The 20,480-nt window shown below is 37.8% G+C and overlaps 1 protein-coding gene across 3 annotated transcripts; it reads right to left on the bottom strand.

Annotated features, from left to right (window-relative positions):
- Nucleotides 1-4,572: 4,572 nt before the first annotated feature.
- LOC131793007 (uncharacterized) lies at nt 4,573-20,480 on the bottom strand. 3 transcript variants are annotated; one of them, XM_066167628.1, is made up of 13 exons: nt 20,336-20,409; nt 19,630-19,731; nt 15,344-16,286; nt 13,750-14,231; nt 12,691-13,387; nt 11,172-11,271; nt 10,477-10,726; nt 9,194-9,994; nt 7,664-8,897; nt 7,449-7,544; nt 6,384-6,640; nt 5,483-5,750; nt 4,573-5,201 (listed from the first exon to the last, which is right to left on the bottom strand). In XM_066167628.1, exons 3-13 carry the CDS (start codon nt 16,269-16,271, stop codon nt 5,197-5,199), a joined length of 5,118 nt encoding a protein of 1,705 aa, XP_066023725.1. In that variant the 5' UTR covers nt 16,272-16,286; nt 19,630-19,731; nt 20,336-20,409; the 3' UTR covers nt 4,573-5,196. The 3 variants fall into 3 exon arrangements, with proteins under 3 accessions (XP_066023725.1, XP_066023726.1, XP_066023724.1); XM_066167629.1 differs by lacking the exon at nt 19,630-19,731 and having other exon boundaries at nt 11,172-11,268; nt 20,336-20,480; XM_066167627.1 differs by lacking the exon at nt 19,630-19,731 and having other exon boundaries at nt 20,336-20,479.

The following is a 20,480-nucleotide window of genomic DNA, read 5'->3' as shown; positions in this document are numbered from 1 at the left end:
ACTGCGGTCCGTTGTCGGTCGTCAACTGCGTAGGGATGCCGTGTTCTGCAAAGATGCTCTTCAGATGGTTGATAACTGCAGATGACGTGGTGCTTGTTAGTCTCCTGATGACAGGAAATCTGCTGTATTGATCTGTCAACAGGAGGTATTGCTGCCCTCTAAATTCGAACAAGTCCGAACTGAGTCTTTCCCATGGTCGGTGTGGCGGTTCTGGCTGTAGTATTGGCTCTTTCCTTGCTTTATTTTGGTATTTCTGGCAGGGTTCGCACTGGTTAACTTGGTTGATGATTTCCTTTGTAATTCCAGGCCAGAAAACGGATGTACGTGCTCGTAAAAGGCATTTCTCTTGCCCTAGGTGGCCTTGGTGTATGATGTTCAGGATTTCAGGTCTGAGAGTAGGAGGTATCACGATGCGGTCTCCTTTTAGTACTAAGCCGTCCTCGATGGTCAGCTCTTCTCTGAAATTCCAATAGCCATGTAGCAGTTGGGGGCACTCTTCTCTTTTCTGTGGCCATCCTTCAAAGACCATTTCTTTTAACAGAGACAACACAGGATCCCTCCCTGTTTCGTCACGGATCTGTTGTAGCTTTGTTGGAGTTGCAGGGAGATGTTGTGTGACGTGGTGGACATATATCTCTGAAAGTTGACTGCTGCTAGGGGTAGGCTGGGGGCTGACTCTTGAGAGAGCGTCGGCTATTGGTACATCAGGACCTTTTACGTAGTTGACCGTAACGTCGTATTTCAGGGCTCTCATCAAGAACCTCTGTAATCTAGGTGGGCAACTGGACAGTCGCTTCTTGAAAATCGCCTCAAGAGGTTTATGGTCAGTGTTTACTGTACAGTGCTTCCCAAAAATGTAGTAGTTAAATCTCTCTAGGCCCCATACTACACCAAGTGTTTCTCTCTCAATGTTGCTGTAGTTTTTTTCTGTGTCTGTAAGTGCTTTGGAGGCATAGCATACAGGTTGCCCCTGCTGCAAAAGGACGGCGCCTACTCCCTTCTGGGAAGCGTCAGTTTGAATGACAGACTCGATGTTTGGGTCAAAGTATCTGAGGACTCCCATTGATGTGATTTCCTGTTTGACTTGGTTGAATGAGTCGTCGTGTTCAGGTCCCCATACATATGCGGTGTCCTTCTTGGTAAGTTCTCGCAGTGGTGCTGTGAGGCTAGCCAATCGCCCTGAGTATCTTGTAAGGTAGTTTACGAGGCCTAAGAAGCTTTGGAGGTCTTTGCGGTTCTCAGGTGGGGTCATCTTCTGGATTGCAGATATCTTACTGTCATCTGGTTTGATTCCATCCTGGGTCCATTTGTGGCCGAAAAAGCTGACTTCCTGACATTTGAGCTGTACTTTGTCTTTGTTGAATTTGATTCCCCTTTTCCTGGATCTGATCATGAGGTTTACCATGTTCGCATCGTGCTCTTCCTCTGTAGCTCCGTATATGAATGTATCGTCTGCAATGCCGGTGACTCCTTTCAGGCCCTCCAGTGCTGAATCTAAGTGTTTCTGGAACACATCTTGTGATACAATAAGGCCAAAGGGGAGCCGGGTGAAACGGTATCTCCCGAACGGGGTGTTGAAAGTAGTCAGGTAGGAGCTGGCTTCGTCTAATGGTACATGCCAGTAGCCCTTTTTGGCATCAACTACACTAAAGAATTTGGCACCACTAAGCTGTGTGACTACCTCATCAATTGTTTTGGTGTAGTAGTGTTCGCGTTTTATTGCCTTATTTAGGTCACGTGGATCGAGGCAGACTCTGATTTTGGTGACTTCTCCTTTGCCGTTGGTTGTTTCAGAGAGGACGATGCTATTAACCCAGTCTGTGGGTTCGCTTACGGGTATGAGCACTCCAAGTTCTACCATGGTGTTGATTTCCTTTCTAAACATGTCTCGAAGGTGTACTGGTACGGTACGTGGTGCGTGGATGACAGGTTCAGCATTGGAGTCTAGGGTGATGTGATAAGGTTTCATATTGAAGGTTCCCAGGGCTTCAAAGCAGTCTCCGAAGTTGTTGAAGAAGGTTATCCTGTCCAGTGGGGGGTATGTTTCAGTGTCTAGACGGCTAGGGTATCTGCTGGTCCTTTGGTGCGGTTTGCATGGTCTGTGTTCTTTAAGGCGGGTCTCTTTGTCTTCTTTGGAGGTTTCTAGGCTGCAATTAAATTTTACCAGCTCAAGTTCCTCGCAGGTTTTACAGCCAAGCATTGTAGGTCCTGGTACGTCAGTAACATTGAAAACGACTTCTTTAATGCTGCCATTTTGATGGACGTATAGTGGACAGGTTCCAAGGGTCTTGATGGCGTGGCCTCCATACGCAGTAATCCTGTGGTGTGTTGGGCCAAGGGGTATCTGCTGGGAACTGCGGTTGAGTCTGTCATAGTCGTCTTTGGAGATGACATTAACTTCTGCACCAGTGTCGACCTTGCAGATAATAGGTATCAGGTGTGTATCATGGGGGTCTACCGTGACTTGTATTTCAGTCATGACTTTGGTGCGTTGTTTTTCTTTTTGTTCAATGCTTGCGATCATTGAGGTACTGGGGCTGTCTCGGGCTTCTAGTGTTCCCAGGAAGACTTTGTCGTAGCTTGTGCATTCACTTGTTACACCATCAGGTTGTTCTTTTTGTAGGGTCATCACATCTGACCTTGTTTTAGACTTGCAAACTTTGCTAAAATGACCGCGTTTGTTGCAGTTGAAGCATTCTACTCCAGTGGCTGGGCACTGCTGGTCTTTGGTGTGTGGTGTGTCTCCACATCTGTAGCACTGTCTTAGGTTGTTGTCACGTCGTCTGTTTCCTCTACCACTGGTGTACCTTTGGTGGGGCTGGTTTCTGGGCTTGTTTCCTCTGCTGATTGCATTGACTTCCCCTTCTTCTTGCTTTGGGTTTGTAGTGTCACTCATTGCTTTTAATTGCATCTGGGTAGCCTCATCAGTTCGTGCAATTTCTTTTGCCCTTGCAAAGGTTAATTCATTACCGCGGGCAATGCATTTTCGTCTGACCTCTTCCGAATCGGTGCCGAAAACTAATGTGTCACGCATGAGTTCGTCATGTAAGTCAGGTGGGTAACCTGAGCTCTGTATGAGTAGCCTTGCTTCAGTCAGGAAGGTGGCTAGGGGACGATTATTCTGTTTCAGACCTCGTAGATAATATCTGTTCAAGATATGGTTTGCTTGTGGTTTAACATGGTCTTCGAATCTTTTCCAGTATTCTTTCAGGTCTTTTTGTTGGTCTTCGGTTAGCGACCAAGTGTTAAATAAGTCTATTCCGTAATCGCCTGACCATAGTAGCACATATTTGCATTTTTGAGTGCCGTCTCGAGCTTTTAACGGTCCATCAAGTAGCAGTTCACACTTTTGGCGGAATCTCTTGAATCTAGTTAATAAATCTGGGCCAGGGGTCCAGTCCATTTTTGGTACTTCAAACCCAACCAAGTCGCTCATTTTTGGCTAAATTGCACGATAAGACAGGACTTTGTAGTAAACACTGTAAAATCGTACGTACCGGTTTTCTTGGTTGTTCTAGCGGTGAGAATTCCTCTATTGGTGTAAATCTATCCCACTTCCGACATCCATGTCACAATTTTTCCATTTAAACTCTTTATTCAATAACGCAACAGCTACTACATGACAACATGGGCGAAATCAAAATGGCGGGTCCGATACCACGTTTTTTCCCACAGGTCCGATGGGAGCGCGTGGTATGACGTAATATGACAACACAGTTCTTAGGTCATGAATGAGAGTCAACAAAAGAAGTACATTGGGTTTTAGAACCCTTCATATTTAGAGATAGCCAAAAACTTATTAAAATACAATGCGGCTGCGGCGCATATGTAAACAGACTACATTGCAGATTTTAGATATATGAAAATTTCACATATTTGCACTGCGGTGGAGAGATGAAATTAGGAGATCCTCGCAGCTAAGAACACTACTGAAACGAGTAGTTGTAAATAGGACCTGAAAAAAATTCAGGCCCGTACGGGATTTGAACCCATGACCTCTGCGATACCGGTGCAGCGCTCTACCAATTGAGCTAACAAGCCAACTGGGAGCTGGACAATGAATTGGGTACAAATAAATATCCAAGTGAATGAAGATATATCTAAAATCTTCATTCACTTGGATGTTTATTTGTACCCAATCCATCGACCAGCTCCCAGTTGGCTTGTTAGCTCAATTGGTAGAGCGCTGCAGAACAGACTTTGTAGACATATTTATTTTTGCTAACTTCCATTTTTACAATATTTTGTCTTGAAGTAACACTAGTAAGGAGATCTCAAGTATTTCATACCACTAGATGATTTAAAAATATGTATATCTGATATGTTGATCTACTAATGCCTAAGTAACAGATAATGATATCACCAATTTTAATAGGAGGAGGGAGGGGTCAATTGTAGGAAAGCTTAAAAGTATCAATAAATTGCTTTTTTCTTGGCAAATTTCATCATGAATATTGCAGTGATCACATGCATTCAGTTATTATTAAAGCTGATTTTCTGTGCTCATATAAGGTGACAGATGATTAAAAACTATAAGGAATCACTGTGGTTAAATTTAAGAATTTTGCAAAGTTTCAGTGCAAAATACAGATTTCATTACAATCCATCATTATATATATTCATAAACAACTACCCTTTGCAAAAACATTTCCTACTACACTAAAACAATTACAATAAATGGAGAGTCTTACGATTTTACCCTAATATACAATTTAATGTAAGATCATCAATTAGCACTGATCCATTGCCTATCTGTGGCAGTTAAAAAGGTGAGAGGTAGATTCAAAGTTGTACATACAAATGGTATGTAGCAATAAATATTTTTGTTGGTCCATTAAAATTAAGAGTAACTGAGTTCATGTTTCAAATCCCCTAAATAAAATTTCATATTGGTGATAGTGTTTTGTTTCCTGTAAACACTTTTGTATAGTTACAATAACTTTAAACAGTATGATGTCGTTTCTTTGCATCCCTTGTCATTTGGATTGTTTTTCTTTTCATATGATACATTTGAAAACTAATATTATAGAACCTCTAAAACCAAATCTAAAGTTTTGAAGTTTACATTGGATAAATCAGGATGAAGAATGCTCTAGTTGTCCAATTTGCATCAATAGTCTGCATGCTTATAAAGTCATTCTGCTAGGCCACACTCTTCACAAGGGCCAATCAAAGTGACTGTAGGGGCCTGCCACTTTAACCTGTAAACACAATAATCAGAACACTGTGATTAAATGGCGAGGGAGAACAATAGAGTGCATGAATTGTGTTTGATTTTTGTGATGGGAGCCAGTGATGAAGCATGACATTATGAAAACCACAAATTTCATGATGTGTGTTAAATGAGCAAAGTCACAAATCAAACAACAAAAAGGTTGACTGTTGTCAACTCAGTCTTAAAATGAAAAATGAGCATCCTAACTAACTAATATGACTGTAAAACAGAAATTACATTACATTGGAGTGATGTAATGAGCAGTACCTTGCATGGGTTGAAGGCTCACATAGTGCACCTCATGAATATGTCCCAGCACAAGAGGTTTCCTTTCGTCAACTGCACAATGTGGCATTATGATTACATCATTTCTATGGGATAGACTGCTGACCACACGAATGCATGTTTCAAAGTAGTTTGCTGTGGTACACAGAATCACATGATCACCCCAAGCACCATCTCTTTCCATGTGTACTAGGTATTCACTCCATGTTTGATGTCCATGGACAAAGTGAAACAGATCTGTTCCATCTGGCTGTAATAAAGATCAGTTAAAGAAAGAAACATAAAAAGGATTGTTGATAGAAACTTGAGTGCATAGAGTACAAGTCAGGGAGTAATCTTATGAGAATTGTTTGAGATGACCTTTAAATGGCAATTTACTTCATACTACAGATTTTGTTGCTTTTTCAAAACATCTGTGTAAGTTCCAAAATGCTTTGCAAACAGCAGGAAAACAGGAAGAAAGATCCATCATTAAGAGAATGACTAGAATTCTGTCATCTGATGGAAGTCTAAAGGGAAAGTTTTTTAAAACTGAAATATTCAAATGACTAAAACTGTGGTGGCCTGCTTCTTCACACCCCACATTAAGTAACATATGAATTTAACTGTAAACAACATCACCATATGGCTTCTTAAATAATAAAGTTAAATATTTCAGGTTCCTTTCTGCACCAGGGGTACAAGCCGGTATAACAGCTCCTGAAAAAAAAGACCATCATTCCATACAGGAAGAGTAACAGTACTCCTGGTCACTTCCCGCTGTGAACACTGGGATGGTTCTGGTGGTGTTGGCCAAGTGGTCTGTGTTATCTCTTAACCTTTATCATACTCTTTAAATAACATCACATGACATACTATGTTAGACATACTAACATCAACTTACAAGTTTTGGGTTATCCCTGAGGTACTGAACTAAGATTTGTCTTAATTCACCGTGTGGGATTTTGATTCCCTTAACAACTTCCAGTTGTTCAGACAAGGCATGGAACATGCAATTTCCTAATCCTTGATTGTCAGATATTCTGAAGCCCCTGTCTGATGCAATATTCCTCAGCCCCAATGATAGATCTGTTCTACTCTTGACTTTGCTTGCATCCAGCTGCATCTGCTGAAGTTCCTGGATGATTTGTTCAAGAAAACCTAAAAAATAAAAGGTCTTTATTAATCTAACTGCATGGAAAAAGCAAAACAATTGTCTGCTGGAAATTAACAATTCTCAGTCTAGTAAGAGAAACTTTTAGGGTAAAAAAGAAAAGAGCCTCAACCACCAGACTTCCGCTGTTTTTTCCAACAACTTAGCCTTAAAAAGGAAGTTGCAGCTGTCAATTAAGTTACTTTTTAGCTTCGATTTCTGCCTGTGAATGAATGCACCAATAATCAAGAGAGGAAGAAGCAGAGAAGAAAAATTAACGATGAGGTCTACACTCTGACATATCTGTGTAACTGGAAAGAGGAATCCTGGAAAAAAAGTACAGGCTTCAAAAATATACTGACATATTTCTTCTACAGTTTGAATATGTGATTACTTCAATACTGTTTCAACAGACAACTGTATCATGAATAGAACATAAACTGATTTTGATAGAGACAGTAAGAGCTCCCCATGTCTCCTTGTTTCAGGCCTGGTTTCAGAAAATTCATGGTAGTTTCCAATTGGGTGAAAACTTCAAATGACTCAAAGAAATAAATACCACTAAGCCATCCGTCCAGATTCGGAAGTGAAAGAAAATCAAATTTTTTTGTTCATGTCTTATGTTTGTGACTGAAGAGTGCAGGGGTATAAGTAAAAACATGTCTCAAAAGTAAAAAGTACCTTGCTAAGTTTTTACAAAACATAGCTTGCCTGAAGTCAAGAGTCAAGGAAAGAAAATCACAGGATCTCCTTGTAACCTGTCTGTACTTCTTTGGGGATATCAATTATTATGTGTTATTAAATTCTTTTACTCACTTGGAGTCAGTAATGAATCCACTGTTCGTTGTTTGGTTGACATGTTAATAACTTCGACCTGCCCAGCTTTAGAACTTGTGTCTCGTCTTTCCGAAGCTAAAAAGATAGAGAGAAACTTCTATTTTAATAACACAGTGATCATCACAGTTAATTTGAGACTGAAAGCCGAGTAGCCCCCTAAAACACTTTTTGAAGGATATTCAAAACACTCTCACCATGAACTATGTCCCACATCTTTTCCACAAGACTGTCGCACTGCTTCTCCCAGCTAAACTTCTCTTCATAGGAACTCCTCAGTTGTTGAATATCTTGAAGTCGATCTGATCTTTTCTTCTGTCGGACACCAGCAATTGCCTTTGCCCACTCCTCAGGGTCCTCGGACTCCACCACAAATGATTTCCCTGATGGTACAGTGCACAGTGCTTCACCAAATCCTGAGTTTCTACTGACAAGAATGGGAAGACCAGCAGAGAACGCTTCTAACGCTGTCAAACCAAAACCCTCTGTTCTGGAGGGCATGATGCAAAGATCAGCTTCACAAAATAATTCTCTCAATCCCTCTTTGCTATGCATGAACTTCCTCACGGTCAGCTGCTTTTTATCAATTCCACTCTCCAGTAAATTTTTGGCCACCTCATCCTGTTTACCGTCAGGTGCACCCACGAAAATCAGATGGTAAGACCTGTCTTCCAGTTCAACTATTGCTCTGGCAGAGATATCGTAGCCCTTCAAGCTGAAGTCCTCTGGGTCACCACGGCCAAACGTTAGAACCTTAAAGTTGTCCATGTCAACTGCAGCTTGTTTAATGTCGGAAAACTCTCTAAACGTGCTTGGTGTTAGTTGAATTATATCTTGGTGCTTCTCACATGAGCGCAGGTAAGAAGAGTAAGCCTTCGTCAACTTTGGTCCAACTGCTAGCACAGCATTTGCCAGCTTACACAACGCCACTTCAGTTAAATTCTTCTCCTGACCCTTGGAAATAGCCTTGGGATAGTTTTTGTACATTGCAAGTTCTTCTGGTGCAGTGTGCACCACCTGAATCCACTTGCAATTGTGATACTTTCTGATAACTTGGGCTTGCTTACCAAGCTTTGCACCATGACCCAGCACAAAGTCAATGTCAAGGTCTCTTGGTGGGAAACTCAACCATTCAAGAGGATCACCGAAGCCTTCAAGTTTCTCAGCTTCCAAGATGGTAACATTGTGACTAGATGCCATTCTCTTCTCTTCTTCTGAACAGGAAAACTGTGGGACAAGGAGAGTAATGTCCACTTCAGAGTGTTTGGCCAACAGAATGGCAAGCTGTCTATTGATGGTGGACAAGCCTCCCATAGACGAACTCCACTCACTGCCCAGAAGAGTCACCTTCAATGCTGTAGCAGACTTCATTGGATTGATTTCACTTGCTTCATCATGTGATCTTTTAGCTGCATTTGATGAGGACAAACCCTGAAGAAAAAAGGGTCCTATAAGATAATGATAATTTCATAAAAAAACTTTGGATGTGGTCATACAAATTTTAATTGATCAATACTTTACCATGGTAAAACGAAAAAGTATAGAATTCAATTTTGTTACAAATTCTCTGGCTTATATTTAAAACTGAAGACAACCTATCAGGGCTCCCTTTCTCAACACTGATAACAGCCCAATTGATATTCACATGAGGTAAATTAGAGGAGCAAAGCAAACATGAAACTGAGGCCAGAAATCTTTGCTTGAAAGATCATTACAGTCAATTATACCTGGCTTCTTCTTTTCAAGAACCATTTCTTCAATCCACAAACTGGTTCTACTATATCCCAAGGTTTTCGCTTACAGATGTCTGGCTGACCTTCATTTGCATCAATGAGGTGGAGGCAGTCCTTGTGTGTGCAAGTGGTTTTCATGTGGTCTGAGCATGCACGGCGCATTTCTTCTGTACCTTGATGGCAGTTAGGACATGCAACACACAGCCTATACTGCATTCCCCTCAGGTATGGCATTTCTTGTGACAAATTCTTTAGGGTGTCTTCAAGAAATTCACGAATAAGAGTTGCTAATTTGACAGAGTTCTGTCCTACAACCTGATGACTTTGTGCTTTTTTTCTCAAGATTACCTTCACAAACCCTGTTTTGCATATGAGGACAAAATCATGAATATCTTTTCCAATGATGAACCATGCTCCATTTTGGTACAGAGTGGGTTGATGTGTGGCCCATGTCTTTGAACACCAATGAATGGATCGTGAGACAAGCTGCAAGAAAAGACCATGAGGGACAAAGCCATGGACAAAGAGGAGATACAATGGACATGGATCAGTTGATGATGGTTCCATCTTACAGAGTTCTACAGGTGATGACTTCAACTGAGCTGGTACAAAGTACTTCTCATCATTTGGGGAGACAGAGAACTTAGCAATCAAACCAAATTGCTCCATCATGTCCAGGATGTCTTCTCTAATGATTCCTGGCCCAATAAAGCTGGAGAACACATAATCAACATGTTCCATGCTAAGGATGCCACTTTCTTCAAGTTCCCGCCAGTAATTAGCATATCGAGCATTCTACAAAATAAGTGACAGTAATTCCAGATGAGAGAAGTCCACTAAATGTTCCTTTTGTATGTTTTCAACATGTATGTACAAGAACTAGAAAATAATGATATCGAAATGGTTGGAAATTACACTCTTAATGTGCAATTTTGTATCTTAGGCTCCTCAGAGGTGATTATTAGTTGTTATTCACCACCGCAGAAGCCATTTAGCGTAAGCAAAAAGAACTGTTCATTTGTGTGACTACAATTATTGTTAGTGGTAGCAAGTTAGTACAAGTCTCATGTAAAGTAAAAAGGGTAAATCAGTTTATGACTTGAAAAGCTGCAAAAGGTACATGAAATAACTTGAGGTCCAACAATTGTAAAGATCAAAGAGTTACAGCTGTTGCATTAGTTGCTGATTTATTAAGAAAAAGTATCACTCATTTTCTGTTGGTCTAAATTATTGAACATTTCTAAGTTGTCCTTTCAAAAATGAAATTTTTTTTGTACCTGTTTATTGAAAGGTGGAATGGTTATCAGCTGTTTGAACAGATCAATCAACCACTGAGCCTTCAGTACAACTGTACTGCGGTGCTTGATTATCATCCCCAGGCCATGGTAAAAACTGATCATGGACTCAAACTCTTTTGCATCTTTCATGAAACAATCTTTCTTTGCATAGTGCTCAAGTTGTTGCAGATTTCTGTGATAAATCTGTTTAGCCACCAAAGCTTCAATCACCTTTTCAAACAAAAACCATCTAGAAGGCAACAGAATAATTAAGATGTTTTAGGGTTTAAAATTGGATATTAACTTCAGTCAGACATGTGCTTATTTGTAGTCTTCCTGTGTTAACTCATCTATTTCCTTGGTCTAGCTTTCTCCACACATTAGGAGAATTCAATCATTATATTTTTCACATAAACAATCTCAATTCAAAGAGCTGTGCCTTCTCAAATATCCATCAGACATTCACACCTTTCTAAAAAACACAATATTGTCATGATGTCATGAATAAGAGTTTTAATTGTTTGCACTTATATGACTGCTGTGCATGTATTCGTATTTTTGTGTTCATATACATTAATAATAAAAACACTGACTGCTCTTCAAAAAACTTTTCATAACCACTTGAATACATGAATAACATTAATCCCAAAGTCCACGAATTGAGGTTTGCCAAATAAAATGTTACTTTCGTTTACCTGACAGGTATTTTTTCCCCCATATAAGGCTCCTGCCTCAACACCTCCAGGATTTTGTTCTGCAATTCTTTTATTCCATCTGCTTTTCCTTCTTCCTCTGCTGGATATGTTTAGAAAATGAATGCAGAACATAATGTAACACAGAAACATGTGTTTACCATGAGAATAGTTTGTATCATACATTTGTGATTGCTGATATTTCATTGCTGACAACATAGCTAAGATGATAAACTCTTCAATTCCCCAAATCATCTTCTGTTCCTTATTTCAAACTCTGAAATTAACAGATCTGTCAGCAAAAATGTATATGACCTAGTATGGTGATGCTGGTACATAAAGTAACTGAAAGCTAAGAAGACTGCAGCTAATAAAAAAATTAAACAACTCTAACTTAAGCTTGCACTATAAGCCTGAAGTCATTCAACCAAGACGGTATCCTTCCCTTAATTACCACTCCCTCTTAAACATTCTGCGTGTCTACCAACCTTTTAAAATTATGACACACAACACAACTGCTGGATGACATGTAAATGTAAGTCAAATAATAATTATTGCATGCTCAATGCTTGCCAACAATCTACATCAATCTATAAAGATTGATATCAATTTACCACAACAAAATAGCTTTCCAGTTGCTGAGAATTTGTAATAATTGTTAAGCCTGCTAAATAGACAGGGTAGATGAACTGACATTAAGAAACAATAGCTTTTTCATAAGAGTTCCTCCTCCTTCTCCTTTTCCAAATATGTAAACAAAGATCAGGTGCACTGTTCTGATCAAACAAGATTGATGGCAGTATCATAGTCAAATGAATGGCTTCATTGGCTCTTGATGCTCTACGTTTCTACAACCGGATATTTTAACTCGTTTGTCCAAGAATGGGACAATGATCATAGAAAGTGAGTAATTATTACTCACTTTCTATGATCATGGAAAAGATAAAACCAAAATAAGATATGGTCATCCTGCATTTCAAGAACTGGCAAGTATCAACCAAACGTGGGATTGATACTTCAAACTGCTCATAACAGAATGGTAAACAAACAGTTTAAAGTTTCTCTGGAACGTTGAACGGATAGATTTTTTTTTAAAACAGACAACTGAAGGAAACTGTTTAAACGTTTTTGCTACAGTGTTAAACAGATGCAATTTTTTTAAACGGACGCAAAATTTCTTAAACGGACGCAAAATTTCTTAAATGGACTTCTTAAATGTTTTAGCAAAAGGGTTAGACGAATGCAAATTTTTTTAAATGGATGAGCAAATTGTTTTAACACTTTCATGAACCATTTAAATGGATTTAAGCAGATAGTAAACGGTTTTGCAGTTTAAATGAAAAGCATTAATGTCCATTTTCCCATGGAAGGTCAGAAAAGGGGTCTTTGATTAAACAAAAAAATGGTCACAATTAAGTGTTCCAAGAATTGATGCAAAGACAAGCTAGTCACCAATTATTAAACCATCAATTACTGCAAGTAACACATTGTCAAGGATACAATATGACATCAAATATCTTACCTGTTTTATGTTTTACTCTCAGCTTTCGAAACTTCTGGATAAATTTCTTGATCAAGTTTGGTCTCTGAGTGTTGTCAATGCAGAATAAGGGTCTGACCACATGCTTCTCATATTCCATACCAGAAATTCTCTCCTGTATTTGTTTCTTTATTATTGCTATGTCTTCAACTGGTTTGTCAGCATGTGTTCCAACAATAAACACTGGGGGGCGAAGGTAGGGCAGCTTATGTTGTGCATGATCATCTGGGTCATCAGTTGCCAGGGCAACACTGTGTACTGTAGCCAGCCATGACAGCAAATTCTCCATGTTTGTTTCATTGTTAGGGTTTTCCAATTTCACATCATTACTACCTTGTCTCATGCAGGGCTCAGCTGTAGCATCCAAAGGCTTCCTGAGATTGTGCACCAATATGTACAGTGCTCGCTGTGATAAGAAGATAGGATGGCTGGCATAGTACAGGTGCTGCCCTGCAAAGTCCCATAAATCCATTGTGTAATAGGATTCTTCTTGGAATAAACCACTTTTGATGTCTTTGCCTTTGAGATACTCCAACCACTGATGAACATGCTTCTCAGTATCAGGGGGTTGAGCAACATCAATAATTACCTCGGGCTCCTCTAAAATGCAGTCCATCGGGTGTTCAATGCTAATTTTGTCCATAGCATCTATTGATGGGTAATCTCCTTTATCCTCAACCTAAAGAAAAGTATCAAATAAGGGGAAATTATTTACTCTCAGTACCACACTGATGCAGTCTCACCAGCAAACTCATTACACATCTCAAATAACTGTGTCAAAGTTTGATGTAAATTAGATAAAATGAGAGTACATGTACTGGGAGGGAAACTATTGTTTAGACTTCAAGCAGTTCCCTGTTTTTTGGCTAAGACCACTGCAAAGTAAAAAAAAATCAGTTAAAAAAATTGAACAATTTTAATTTTTGCTTCACTTTAAGGCTCACATAATCTTCATTTGACATTAAATATTTAAAACTATACTGTCATAAAAAGCTGCCTTAAACATGTGTGTGAAGAACATTTTTAAAATTCTGATATTACCTTTTTTTTGCCATGTTTGTAACTACCTAAAGATCCCTTTTCAAAATCTGCAGGTGATATGTGGGCTGAATCTTTTTCAAAATCTTCTTTTGAACTTTTATCTGAGTCTTTTTGTCTCAGCTTTTCTTGCTGCATAGACATTTTTCTAGCCTGATGATCTTCTTGAGTAAAAAGTTTCTCTGCAACAATCTTTGCCACATCTTTAGAACATTCCAATAGTCCTGGTTTATTCTCACCAATGGACTGCCAGTTCCTTGCAGCTTGGTCAACATCAATTTCACACTTTGAAGGATCCACTTCAATCCCCTCAGTGCTCTGTTCTTCAGAGTCAAATGGAAGGCCTAGCAGATTCTTCTTTAAACTGGTTTTACCTGCTCGATCCTGACCAATGAGTAATATTCTGCCACGGTAAACCATGACATATCCATCTTGCAAAGCCCTTTCATAAGCCAGCTGTGCTTTAAGTCTCTCTCTCATTGGGCCTAATAAGAAAGAGTTTTAACAACACAAAGAAAAAGGTAGTTTGCGCATTGATAAATCTCTAAAAATTAATTGAAAAAGAAAGCAAACTAAAGGTAAAGGTTGACAAATCAACAACTATAAATGCCTATCATGAATAATGTTGGAGTCAAAGGCGGGTATATATAAACTTAACCATCAAAATTGTTTATTTTTTTCTGATCTTAATGCATTTATTCCACTATTACATAAAAGTTACACATAATAATTCTTCTGGCATAAAATGTAGTGATGAGTTTGAGAACATGCACACCAAATCTAAACTGACTCAATGTTTCAGAACAATAAGAATTAGAACCACTTGTGACTGATCACACAAGAGAGAGGCAAGGACTTAAATCAATTCTGCCAAGTAGTAAGGAGTCAATAACCAATTAATTGATTGTGTACGAAAAAAAAAGCACATATTTCCAAAGGGTAACAACTGTAAGTTTAAAAATAATTACACAAAAAACACCTGCAGTGTAAATTCTATGGAAATAATAATCAGGATTCAGTCATGCTAATAACAAATTCAAGCTATATGCCTATAACTTAATTCACAAAATTTAATCACATTAGTTTATGAATTGTGTTTGATAAGCCACAAGTAACTAAATTTTTAAACACTTCAAATTAACCAAATGGAAAGCAAAAATAAAAAAAAAAATTCCTAACAGTGAATTAACTTGGGATACATTTTATCATTTCGTAATTCCATTCCAATAGAAAGAAAACTCAAAACAATAATTCCTAACTGCGTAGAATGATTTGTAACAACATTTACTCTCTTGATTCCACATCAAATCATATTTCCTTATTGATGAACTTAAATTTCAATGTCAGCCAAATTGTTAAAATAAAGCTTTTCAATATTAGAACAAAAACTTCCATTACAAATGTCATGTATTTCTCAAGTGATGCCAACTTTGTTAAACCACACAAAAACTGTGACAGTATTTACAGTTTAACTATCGCCAGCTACCTGTAATAATCAGTAATAAACAGAATAACCACTTGCAAGTCAATCATTAGAACCAATTTAGTAAATGCACACGTCACAACAATAATGTGAACAGAAATTTCCTTTACTCACCTTGGAGATCTGGATATACTCGGTCAATTATTCCTCTATCTTCTAGCTCCGCAACACTTCTCATTCCTTCAACTGTAAAAGGATTCCCATTTACAAACAACGTTTTGAGTTTCTTCAGCTGTTTTATGGCTGGATTTAACACAGTCAACTGGTTGTAACTCAGATCCAGTACCTCCAGTGCCGCCATCTCACCAATAGCATCAGAGATGGTGGTTAGTTTGTTATGTGAGATGAGCAGCACTTTGAGTTTCTTCAGCTGTTTTATAGCTGGACTCAACACAGTCAACTGGTTGTTACTCAGTACCAGTCCCTCCAGTGCCACCATCTCACCAATAGCATCAGAGATGGTGGTTAGTTTGTTATGTGAGATGTTCAGCCATCTGAGTTTCTTCAGCTGTGTTATAGCTGGACTCAACACAGTCAACTGGTTGTAACTCAGATCCAGTCCCTCCAGTGCCACCATCTCACCAATAGCATCAGAGATGGTGGTTAGTTTGTTATGCTCGATGTACAGCCATTCGAGTTTCTTCAGCTGTTTTATAGCTGGACTCAACACAGTCAACTGGTTGTAACTCAGTACCAGTCCCCACAGTTCCACCATCTCACCAATGGCATCAGAGATGGTGGTTAGTTTGTTATGTGAAATGTTCAGCCGTCTGAGTTTCTTCAGCTGTGTCAAACTTGCTGGGAATATGGACAGCTGGTTTCCCCTTACATCAAGGACCATAATATTATTTAGTTTTCCAACATTTTCAGGTATTGTTTTAAGTTTATTCCCTGACAGGTCAAGTTCCTCCAACTCAGTTAATTCCAGCACCGCTTCAGGCAATTCAAGCAAATCCCACTTTGACAGATCTAATGTTTTTCTTCCGAGAACACCTGTTACAATCTTACTTCTCAGCTTTTCTTTAGAAATATGGGAATCCATGTCTTAGTAATGTAACTGTCAGAACGAAAAAAACAAGCTGTCATTAAAGGTGAGTAACTTGAACTAACTTTCTTGTGGCATTTATAATAACAATCGAACCAAAAATTGGCAAGAATGAGGTTTATAATTTAACATTTACTGAACCAAGGTAATGATTTATTCCTCGTAATACATTATCTTTGGAAACCATCCACCCTTCAGTGTTCTTTTAAACATTTTGAGTAAAGGACCGGATGCTTATGAGTAAAGGGTTTGAGTTATTTATTTTCATTAGAAACATTTCAACTTAAATCTAATTGTATAATTTTTGTGTTCATCAACAATTGCTTGAGTTATAAATGTTAACAAAAAGGCAATTATGAACAAGGAAGATATTTGAATTTAAATACACTGAGTTTTCCAAGCTGTTTTTCCAAAAACATACGAATTACTACTTCCATTTCAAAATTAATATCCAACAGGAAAGAAATAATTAGGGCAAATCTATGGTTGGTTTTGTTTTCATGTGATAACCTAAGACAGTTGTAAATAAACCAAAGCATGAATGATTTCTAAGCTGTTGATATCAGACCAAGTTGCTAATTTTCAGACCTGTTGTTTGATTTTATCCTCTGTAAGCTATTTTTACTTGCAATTAACAGAGTGAATTCATCAGAATATGATCCTAGTCATTTAATAAAGACTGATTGGATAAGTCCTTCTCACTGACATATTCACTGTTTTGATACAAAAATAATCAGAATGAGAGCTCTTTGTTTTGTTTGATTTTTTTTTTACAGAGTTTGTCTAGCACCATGATGGTTTTAAGATTACAATTTTCAATTGAAGACATGTTTTGCATGAAATATCATCCAAATCACCCATAGTTGCTGTACTCATTATGTTATGTATTGAATGTTGTTGATGAAATAAAAAAATAACAAAGAGTAGAGAAAACTGGTTTTATTCTCTTATTCATGTTTATCAATAAAAGCTTAACTAAGAAGGGAATGTGAAAAGAAAAAGTTTATATCAATTAACTGAGGATAGTGATTAAGAACTCACTTGGTACTAAGCAGAAAAATGAGGAATTGAAAAAAGTGTCCATAATTAGAACTGGCCACTTACGAGAGTGTCCATAAGGAGAGAGTTGACTGTAAAATAAATTAAGATCATTCATTAATTAACAAATCTCAGCAGGGACTGTCTCCAAAACTTTAAAAATTGTGCCTGGCTTCTTGAATATTTAATTTTCAGCAAAATGAATTCAAGTTAAAATTTTACAACTGCAATCATTAACCAACATCAAAACTCATGTATAACATATTTATTTAACCCTTCACCTTGCATGAGTGACCAATACAGGAATTCTCCTTACAAAATTTCAACACAACATCAAGCAGATATTGTAAGTGATGTGAACAAAGGAAAATATCAGTTAGAGGATTATTAGTTGATCCAATACCAAATTCTCCAAAGTTACATCATAAGAATGGTATGGCAAACAGTAGGGAGAATTACTGAAGAGATCTTGGGAGTGAAAGGGTCAAGGGAACGAGAGTGTTTATCTAAGAACAAAATAATTCATGTCCCCAAATGTGCACTGAATGCATTTGTTGCTTTTTCAAACAAACAAGTAATGGTTAAAAAAAATCAGGGTTGACTTGCAAAAAAAAAAATCAACAATTTTAAAAACCATGGATCTTTAATATAGGCTACCCTGTCTCAGTGCAATAAAAAATCCTTACTTCCTTTTCAGGGCTCAATAATTTGCAAATATCAGAATTAAAAAATGTTGAGGAGGAAAAACTTTCATCTGAAAATATTACTTTTCATCTGTTAATCAAAACTATCACAAAATTCTTCAACATGATTGGTTATCTCCAGCCCAATTTGAGCACCTATAGTACAGTGTGTGTCATGCTTGTAATTGGACCGTGTTATAGGACCATTAAAGGGACAATTATCATGTCATGCCTGTGGAAGGGGACAGAATGTGTGATGTGCGCACACTGTTGTCCTGCATTTTGCCAAGTTAATTGTTGTTGTTGTTTTTTTATGAAAATGTATAATGGTGTCTATAGTTTCTTTCTCAGATTTTATTATATTGTGATTAATTGATAACAGTCATCTGATTTGTTAATCAAGAGTATTATTACAAACAGAATTGGACAACAGGAAGTCCTGTGAACAACCATGGCAGAAACATGGATGACCATGGTCTATCCATGGTCTTGACACCGGAGTAATTAGCAATTATTGAATGAGGTTGAGCATGATATTAAAAAAAATAATTAAATAATCGTTTTATTATAAATTTTAGGCATTCAGCTATTTTGAGCATCTCTCTTGGTTTGCAAACTTTTGAGAACACTAAACTGTAAGGTCTTGGAAACTAGGCGGACATTGATCTTGTGAAGATAAATGCAGTATAAGCCTCAGATGTTACACTTTATCATGTTAACTAATCACACACTATTGCATATTGATTGAATGCTCTTGACCAATCAGCTTTTTTATTGTAAATCTTATTTATAATAATCAAAATTATTGAAGATGTACAGGAAATTTTTTGTTCTTTTTGCAACCAAGAGACAACTGGCCATTTAATACTGGAATTGAATTCTTTTGGCTTGAAATGCACATTACAAGTATGATGTGGTACTTATACATATTAATGAGAAAGATTGTTAATGAATCACAAAGAACTGAGTTCAAAGTTTTCCAGGAATTTGAATTCTATCTTTTCATTGTCAGAGGTTCGGACTTATACCCCTTTGTAAAACTCAGTCACATAAAAATATTTGGCCTTTTCACACATCACGAATAATATCAAAGTTTTTTCACGTTCACGCATTTGAGACATTTCACATGAAAGTAAGAGACCAAATTCCCTAACTAAATTTTCAATTTTCCTAGTCTTGAACAGTCTTAAGTGACAAATAAGGACAGAATGTCTTACATTATTTGTTCAAGGAACATTAGAGGTCTGTTTTATGACTTCTATTAATCCATGTAAAGTTCATGTCCTGTCACAACCCTGGTCAAAACTTAACCACTGCTGTTCGAGAATAATACATTTTTAAAACCATCAAAAAGCTGGGAATTCATTGTGCAATACAAAATAGTTCACGAATCACATTTAATTCAGTTCTTCATTCACGGGTCATGTTTAACTAAATAAATTACTTCACGTGGACCTAAAAAGATCTTATTATCTTTAATCACGATTCAAGAAAAGGAAAAAAATTAATTCACGATTCACGAGGAAAAAAATCGCCCAATCGTGTTTCACATAAAGAGTATACGGGACCCTCTTGTCAATCACTGAAGCAGACAGCGAGCAAGTTTAATTTATTTTATCAAATACCTGACATACCTGCATTTAGATCAAAGCAATCAAGCATCAATTTGGTTTCTTTACAGATTCAAGAGATTTTGAGTTCGTTTCTAACTTCTGTCAGATGAAATCAAGTACACTCTATGGAACTAAGCGAGTACTTTGTCATAAGTTCAAACACTTCCATTGCTGAACGCGAAAAACTGAAAACTGAATAACTATCAGACAGAAGGATTAATGATCAGAGCTGATTGTCTTCAAGACGATCAGAAACAGTTTGTCCCTTTATTCTTTCCATTCCTGAGAGAATCTTCGATCAAAACTTCCCGTTAAGCCCATCTTAACTGACAATCACTGTTTTTCTTTTCCCTGTTGCTGAGAGCGTGTAACTTTAACTCGTCTCATTCAGAAGGCTGACTGAAGGCGCCTTTGTTTAACTTTATCAAAATCGTTATGTCTTCGTGCTTTGCATTTGACGAGTGTCGCTAAAGTTGAAATTATAATAGATCAGAAACCCACAAACTCAAAATACAAAGGGAAACCAGTGAATACTGGAGATATCAGAAAGGTTTGTGTGAACTGACAGAAATGGCGGCAGAAGCACTTCAAGGGAAATGACTTCAGTTCGATCGAGCGGAGAGTGTGAGTTCTTGGCAGAATTATCTTTGTTCGCGTCGCAGAAGTCTGGCGAGGCTACACTTTACAAGTGAGCTAAATTCTTATCTATATGGAACATAATTCTTACCTCTCAGCAGTGTGAACAAATCCTGCAGTGAACAAACGAAAATCCAAATACAGTTCGCTGACAATCTAACGTCTCTGCTCAAGTGGACACTCCTTAATTCACACAATTTATTTAACCTCCTCCACAAAATATTTCAGGCTTCTCA

This window comes from Pocillopora verrucosa, chromosome 5 (genome assembly GCF_036669915.1).
Source record: "Pocillopora verrucosa isolate sample1 chromosome 5, ASM3666991v2, whole genome shotgun sequence".
Taxonomy (NCBI): Eukaryota; Metazoa; Cnidaria; class Anthozoa; order Scleractinia; family Pocilloporidae; genus Pocillopora; species Pocillopora verrucosa.
Note: the sequence above shows the minus strand (reverse complement) of the source record. Positions and strands in the feature narration are given on the sequence as shown.